Source organism: Homarus americanus, unplaced genomic scaffold (genome assembly GCF_018991925.1).
Source record: "Homarus americanus isolate GMGI-L3 unplaced genomic scaffold, GMGI_Hamer_2.0 scaffold22264, whole genome shotgun sequence".
Classification (NCBI taxonomy): Eukaryota; Metazoa; Arthropoda; class Malacostraca; order Decapoda; family Nephropidae; genus Homarus; species Homarus americanus.
In genome coordinates this window covers 1-8,274 of record NW_024719264.1, presented here as the reverse complement: position 1 = coordinate 8,274, position 8,274 = coordinate 1, and the positions used below count along the sequence as shown (strand labels likewise).

The 8,274-nt window shown below is 53.8% G+C and overlaps 1 protein-coding gene across 1 annotated transcript; it reads right to left on the bottom strand.

Annotated features, from left to right (window-relative positions):
* Positions 1–918: 918 nt before the first annotated feature.
* On the bottom strand, positions 919–2,040 carry LOC121859965. Its single transcript, XM_042356917.1, has one exon. It carries the CDS (start codon positions 2,038–2,040, stop codon positions 919–921), a length of 1,122 nt encoding a protein of 373 aa, XP_042212851.1.
* Between the last annotated feature and the right edge of the window lie 6,234 nt (positions 2,041–8,274).

Genomic DNA, 8,274 nt, shown 5'->3' with positions numbered 1-8,274 from the left:
GGTGTATGTAGAGTCCTCCTGCACGCCGAGAATAAAACTGACCTCTGACCCTCTCTCTCATGTAAAGGGTCACCAACATGTGTGCACCAGACTTGGACCCTGTACACACCAGCCCTGTTTACTATGGTACCTTGTGGCGGCTGACTCATGGATGCTGAAAATTCCCTCGAGAAGGACCATAGTACCCCAAGCCCAGCTAAAACTGGTCCTCTGTTGTTATCATGTATATCATGTATTGGTTATTTGATAATTATTGAAAGACGAAATGCAGACAAGACAACAAACCTTGCCTACAATAAGCGAGGAAAATGTAGTAAATTCATAAAACGCTTTGATTACTTATCTATTATTAGTTGACAAATCAACCAATCAAGCACCGTCCTTCCGTCGGTGAGTATTATACCTGTTGCTTGTACACATACCACCCGGGGACATAACACCAGGGGACAAGTTTAAACCGAGGTAGGAAGAGAGAGGCGGTATTTCCTGAGTGAAGCATCACGTACACCACACTGTAACTAGGCCAACTGGCGCCAATGTTCTTACAATAATTACTGTATATTACTTAACTTTACCATTACTACACTTTACCATTAATCACAACTTATGATAAACAAATTTAACATACATCATAACAGCCTTGTTTATCCCCAACCACACCACTACAGCTCACTTTTATATTTAAAGATTAATGAGTGGCAGGTTTAATTTTGTAACGGAGAGCAGACGCAGTAAGACACAGACGGGTCCTTGTCGGCGCATCACGAGGCCTCCTCAACAAACATCAAGGTGACTTATACCTCACCAGAACACAAAATACGGGACCTTTTGATATTCTAGCTCGACAGTTTCACTTGAGACTTATTCAGTAGGTTAAGAAATTATTATCTCCAGGTCCCACAGTCCATGGTCCACGGTTTACGATGCATGGTACACGATCCACGGTCCATGATCCAGGGTCAGTGAACTGCGGTCCATGATCCACGGTCCATGGTCCAGGGTCAGTGAACTGCGGTCCATGATCCACGGTCCATGATCCAGGGTCAGTGAACTGCGGTCCATGATCCACGGTCCATGATCCAGGGTCAGTGAACTGCGGTCCATGATCCACGGTCCATGATCCAGGGTCAGTGAACTGCGGTCCATGATCCACGGTCCATGATCCAGGGTCAGTGAACTGCGGTCCATGATCCATGGTCCATGGTCCAGGGTCAGTGAACTGCGGTCCATGATCCACGGTCCATGATCCAGGGTCAGTGAACTGCGGTCCATGATCCACGGTCCATGATCCAGGGTCAGTGAACTGCGGTCCATGATCCACGGTCCATGATCCAGGGTCAGTGAACTGCGGTCCATGATCCACGGTCCATGATCCAGGGTCAGTGAACTGCGGTCCATGATCCACGGTCCATGATCCAGGGTCAGTGAACTGCGGTCCATGATCCATGGTCCATGGTCCAGGGTCAGTGAACTGCGGTCCATGATCCACGGTCCATGATCCAGGGTCAGTGAACTGCGGTCCATGATCCATGGTCCATGGTCCAGGGTCAGTGAACTGCGGTCCATGATCCATGGTCCATGATCCAGGGTCAGTGAACTGCGGTCCATGATCCATGGTCCATGGTCCAGGGTCAGTGAACTGCGGTCCATGATCCATGGTCCATGATCCAGGGTCAGTGAACTGCGGTCCATGATCCACGGTCCATGATCCAGGGTCAGTGAACTGCGGTCCATGATCCACGGTCCATGATCCAGGGTCAGTGAACTGCGGTCCATGATCCACGGTCCATGATCCAGGGTCAGTGAACTGCGGTCCATGATCCATGGTCCATGGTCCAGGGTCAGTGAACTGCGGTCCATGATCCACGGTCCATGGTCCAGGGTCAGTGAACTGCGGTCCATGATCCACGGTCCATGATCCAGGGTCAGTGAACTGCGGTCCATGATCCACGGTCCATGGTCCAGGTCAGTGAACTGCGGGTCCATGATCCACGGTCCATGGTCCAGGTCAGTGAACTGCGTCCATGATCCACGGTCCATGATCCAGGGTCAGTGAATCTGCGGTCCATGATCCACGTCCATGGTCCAGGGTTGTGAACTGCGTCCATGATCCACGGTCCATGATCCAGGGTCAGTGAACTGCGGTCCATGATCCACGGTCCATGGTCCAGGGTCAGTGAATCTGCGGTCCGCGATCCATGGTCCAGGTCCAGGGTCAGTGAACTGCGGTCCATGATCCACGGTCCATGATCCAGGGTCAGTGAACTGCGTCCATGATCCACGGTCCATGGTCCAGGGTCAGTGAACTGCGTCCATGATCCACGGTCCATGGTCCAGGGTCAGTGAACTGCGGTCCATGATCCATGGTCCATGGTCCAGGTCAGTGAACGCGGTCCATGATCCACGGTCCATGATCCAGGGTCAGTGAACTGCGGTCCATGATCCACGGTCCATGGTCCAGGTCAGTGAACTGCGGTCCTGATCCATGGTCCGTGGTCCAGGTCGTGAACTGCAGTCCATGATCCATGGTCCATGGTCCAGGTCAGTGAACTGCGGTCCATGATCCACGGTCCATGATCCAGGGTCAGTGAACTGCGGTCCATGATCCATGGTCCATGGTCCAGGTCAGTGAACTGCGGTCCATGATCCACGTTCATGATCCAGGGTCAGTGATGGTCCTGATCCATGGTCCATGGTCCAGGGTCAGTGAACCGCGTCCATGATCCACGTCCATGATCCAGGGTCAGTGAACTGCGGTCCATGATCCATGGTCCATGGTCCAGGGTCAGTGAACTGGCGCGATCCATGGTCCATGATCCAGGGTCAGTGAACTGCGTCCATGATCCACGGTCCATGGTCCAGGTCAGTGAACTGCGCGTCCATGATCCACGGTCCATGGTCCAGGGTCAGTGAACTGCGGTCCATGATCCATGGTCCATGGTCCACAGTCGTCCTCCGTGTGTGTCGTCCTCCATGTGTGTCGTCCTCCATGTGTGTCGTCCTCCATGCGTGTGTCGTCCTCCATGTGTGTCGTCCTTCATGTGTGTCGTCCTCCACGTGTGTCGTCCTCCATGTGTGTCATCCTCCATGTGTGTCGTCCTCCAGTGTGTCATCCTCCATGTGTGTCGTTCTTCATGTGTGTCGTCCTCCATGTGTGTCGTCCTTCATGTCCGTCGTCCTCCATGTGTGTCGTCCTTCATGTGTGTCGTCCTCCATGTGTGTCGTCTCCATGTGTCGTCCTCCATGTGTCATCCCCAAGGCTCCATGTGTCGTCCTCATGTGTGTCGTCCTCCATGTGTCGTCCTCCATGTGTGTCGTCCTCCATGTGTGTCGTCCTCCATGTGTCATCCCTCCATGTGTGTCGTCCTCCATGTGTGTCGTCCTCCATGTGTGTGTCGTCCTCCATGTGTCGTCCTCCCATGTGTGTCGTCCTCCCATGTCCGTCCTCCATGTGTGTCATCCTCCATGTGTGTCGTCCTCCATGTGTGTCGTCCTCCATGTGTGTCGTCCTCCATGTGTGTCGTCCTCCATGTGTCGTCCTCCATGTGTCGTCCCTCATGTGTCGTCCTCCGCGTGACGTCCTCCTTAGTGTGTCGTCTCCATGTGTGTCGTCCTCCATGTGTCGTCCTCCATGTGCTCGTCCTCCATGTGTGTCGTCCTCCATGTGTGTCGTCCTCCATGTGTGACGTCCTCCATGTGTGTCGTCCTCCATGTGTCGTCCTCCATGTGTGTCGTCCTTCCATGTGTGTCGTCCTCCATGTGTGTCGTCCTCCATGTGTCGTCCTCCATGTGTGCCGTCCTCCATGTTCGTCTCCATGTCGTCGTCCTCCATGTGTGTCGTCCTCCATGTGTGTCGTCCTCCATGTGTGTCGTCCCCATGTGTCGTCCTCCATGTGTTCGTACCCATGTTTGTCATCCTCCATGTTGTCGTCTCCATGTGTGTCGTCCTCCATGTGTGTCGTCCTCCATGTGTCGTCCTCCATGTGCCGTCCTCCATGTGTGTCGTCCCTCCATGTGTGTCGTCTCCATGTGTGTCATCCTCCATGTGTGTCGTCCTCCATGTGTGTCGTCCTCCATGTGTGTCGTCCTCCATGTGTGTCGTCCTCCATGTGTGTCATCCTCCAGTGTGTCAGTCCCTCCATGTGTCGTCCTCCATGTGTGTCGTCCTCCATGTGTGTCGTCCTCATGTGTGTCGTCCTCCATGTGTGTCGTCCTCCATGTGTGCCGTCCTCCATGACGTCCTCATGTCGTCCCCATGTGTCGTCCTCCATGTGTCGTCCTCCATGTGTCGTCTCCATGGTGTCGTCCTCCATGTGTCGTCCTCCATGTGTGTCGTCCTCCATGTGTGTCGTCCTCCATGTGTCGTCCTCCATGTGTCGTCCTCCATGTGTGTCGTCCCCATGCGTGTCGTCCTCCATGTGTGTCGTCCTTCATGCGTCCTCCATGTGTCGTGTCCTCCATGTGTCGTCCTCCATGTGTGTCGTCCTCCATGTGTGTCGTCCTCCACGTTTGTCATCCTCCATGTTTGTCGTCCTCCATGTGTGTCGTCCTCCATGTGTGTCGTCCTCCATGTGTCGTCTCTCCATGTCGTGTCGTCCTCCATGTGTGTCGTCCTCCATGGTGTCGTCCTCCATGTGTCATCCTCCATGTGTGTCGTCCTCCATGTGTGTCGTCCTTCCATGTGTCGTCCCCCATGTGTGTCGTCCTCCATGTGTGTCGTCCTCCATGTGTGTCGTCCTCCATGTGTCGTCCCTCCATGTGTGTCGTCCTCCATGTGTGTCGTCCTCCATGTGTGTCGTCCTCCATGTTCGTCCTCCATGTGTCGTCCTCTCATGTGTCGTCCTCCATGTGTGTCGTCCTCCATGTGTCGTCCTCCATGTGTGTCGTCCTCCATGTGTGTGTCGTCCCCATGTGTGTCGTCCTCCATGTGTCGTCCTCCATGTGTCGTCCTCCATGTGTGTCACGTCCTCCATGTCCGCCGTCCCATGTTGTCGTCCTCCATGTGTGTCAGTCCTCCATGTTTGTCGTCCTCCATGTTCGTCGTATTCCATGTTCGTCGTCCTCCATGTGTGTCGTCCCTCCATGTGTGTCGTCCTCCATGTGTGTCGTCCTCCATGTGTGACGTCCTCCATGTGTGTCGTCCTCCATGTGTGTCGTCCTCCATGTGTGTCGTCCTCCATTGTGTCGTCCTCCATTGTGTCGTCCTCCATGTGTCGTCCCTCCATGTTCCGTCCGTCCATGTTCGTCGTCCTCCATGTGTGTCGTCCTCCATGTGTGTGTCGTCCTCCATGTGTGTCGTCCTCCATGTGTGTCGTCCCTCCATGTGTGTCGTACTCCATGTTTGTCATCCTCCATGTTTGTCGTCCTCCCGTGTGTCGTCCTCTGTGTGTCGTCCTCCATGTGTGTCGTCCTTCATGTGTGTCGTCCTCCATGTGTGTCGTCCTCCATGTGTGTCGTCCTCCATGTGTCGTCATCCTCCATGTGTGTCACCTCCATGTGTGTCGTCCTTCATGTGTCGTCCCCATGTGTCGTCCTCCATGTGTGTCATCCTCCATGTGTGTCGTCCTCCATGTGTGCCGTCCTCCATGTGTCGTCCTCCATGTGTCGTCCTCCATGTGTGTCGTCTCCATGTGTGTCGTCCTCCATGTGTCGTCCTCCATGTGTCGTCCTCCCGTGTGTCGTCCTCCATGTGTGTCGTCCTCCATGTGTGCACGTCCTCCATGTGTGTCGTCCTCCATGTGTGTCGTCCTCCATGTGTGTCGTCCTCCATGTGTGCCGTCCTCCATGTGTGTGTCCTCCATGTGTGTCCCTCCATGTGTGTCGTCCTCCATGTGTCGTCCTCCATGTTCGTCGTCCATGTTCGTCGTCCTCCATGTGTGTCGTCCTCCATGTGTGTCGTCCTCCATGTCGTCCTCCATGTGTCGTCCTCCATGTGTGTCGTCCTCCATGTGTGTCGTCCTCCATGTGTGTCGTCCTCCATGTGTGTCGTCCTCCATGTGTGTCGTCCTCCATGTGTGTCGTCCTCCATGTTTGTCATCCTCCATGCTTGTCGTCCTCCATGTGTGTCGTCCTCCATGTGTGTCGTCCTCCATGTGTGTCGTCCTCCATGTGTGTCGTCCTCCATGTGTGTCGTCCTCCATGTGTCGTCCTCCATGTGGTCATCCTCCATGTGTCGTCCTTCCATGTGTGTCGTCCTCCATGTGTGTCGTCCTCCATGTGTGTCGTCCCTCCATGTGTGTCGTCCTCCATGTGTGTCGTCCCTCCATGTGTGTCGTCTCCATGTGTGTCGTCCTCCATGTGTCGTCCTCCATGTGTGCCGTCCTCTCCATGTGTGTCGTCCTCCATGTGTGTCGTCCTCCATTGTGTGTCGTCCTTCCATGTGTGTCGTCCTCCATGTCCGCTGTCCTCCATGTGTGTCGTCCTCCATGTGTGTCGTCCTCCATGTTTGTCGTCCTCCATGTTCGCCGTACCATGTCTGTCGTCCTCCATGTGTGTCGTCCTCCAGTGTGTCGTCTCCATTTCTCCTGTCCCTCCATGTTTGTCGTCCTCCATGTGTCGTCCTCCATGTTCGTCGTAATTATGTGTGTGTCGTCCTCCATGTGTGTCGTCCTCCATGTGTGTCGTCCTCCATGTGTGTCGTCCTCCATGTTCGTCGTCCTCCATGTTCGTCGTGATCTATGTGTGTGTCGTCCCTCCATGTGTCGTCCTCCATGTCAGTCATCCTCCATGTCTGTCGTCCTCCATGTGTCGTCCTCCATGTGTCGTCCTCCATGTCCGTCGTCCTCCATGTGTCATCCTCCATTGTGTCGTCCTCCATGTGTTCGTCCTCCATGTGTGTCATCCTCCATTGTGTCATCCTCCATGTGTGTGTCGTCCTCCATGTTTGTCGTCCTCCATGTTTGTCGTCCTCCATGTGTCGTCCTCCATGTGTGTCGTCCTCCATGTCCGTCGTCCTCCATAGTTCGTCGTCCTCCATGTGTGTCGTCCTCCATGTTCGTCGTCCTCCCCGTGTCGTCCTCCATGTTCGTCGTCCTCCATGTGTGTCGTCCATGTGTCGTCCTCCATGTCCGTCGTCCTCCATGTTCCGTCGTACTCCATGTGTGTCGTCCTCCATGTGTGTCGTCCTCCATGTTTGTCGTCCTCCATGTTTGTCACGTCCTCCATGTCCGTCGTCCTCCATGTTTGTCATCCTCCATGTTTGTCATCCTCATGCTTGTCGTCCTCCATGTCGTCCTCCATGTTTGTCGTCCTCCATGTTTGTCGTCCTCCATGTCCGTCGTCCTCCATGTTTGTCATCCTCCATGTTTGTCATCCTCCATGCTTGTCGTCCTCCATGTGTCGTCCTCCATGTCCGTCGTCCTCCATGTCCGTCGTCCTCCATGTTCGTCCTCCATGTTTGTCATCCTCCATGTTCGTCGTACTCCATGTTTGTCATCCTCCATGTTTGTCGTCCTCCATGTTTGTCATCCTCCATGCTTGTCATCCTCCATGTTTGTCGTCCTCCATGTTTGTCATCCTCCATGCTTGTCATCCTCCATGTTTGTCGTCCTCCATGTTTGTCGTCCTCCATGTTCGTTGTCCTCCATGTTTGTCGTCCTCCATGTTTGTCATCCTCCATGTTCGTCGTCCTCCATGTTTGTCATCCTCCATGTTTGTCATCCTCCATGTTCGTCAGATCTATGTTTGTCATCCCCATGCTTGTCATCCTCCATGTTTGTCATCCTCCATGTTCGTGTCCTCCATGTTTGTCGCCCTCCATGTTCTGTCGTCCTCCATGTTGTCGTCCGCCATGTTTGTCATCCTCCATGTTTGTCGCCCTCCATGTTTGTCGTCCTCCATGTTTGTCATCCTCCATGCTTGTCATCCTCCATGCTTGTCATCCTCCATGTTCGTCGTCCTCCATATTTGTCATCCTCCATGTTTGTCATCTCCCACTCCAATGACTCCATGTTTTCCTCCAGTCACCCTCCATGATTGTCATCCTCCATGTTTGTCATCCTCCATGTTTGTCATCCTCCATGTTTGTCATCCTCCATGTTTGTCATCCTCCATGTTTGTCATCCTCCATGTTTGTCATCCTCCATGTTTGTCATCCGCCATGTTTGTCATCCTCCATGTTTGTCATCCTCCATGTTCGCCGCTCCTCCATGTTCGTCAAGCCCATGTTCGCTTCGTCCTCCATGTGTGTCGTCCCTCCATGTGTCGTCCTCCATGTGTGTGTCGTCCTTATGCGTGTCGTCCAGCAATACGTAAACTGAAACGAAGTACACTGAT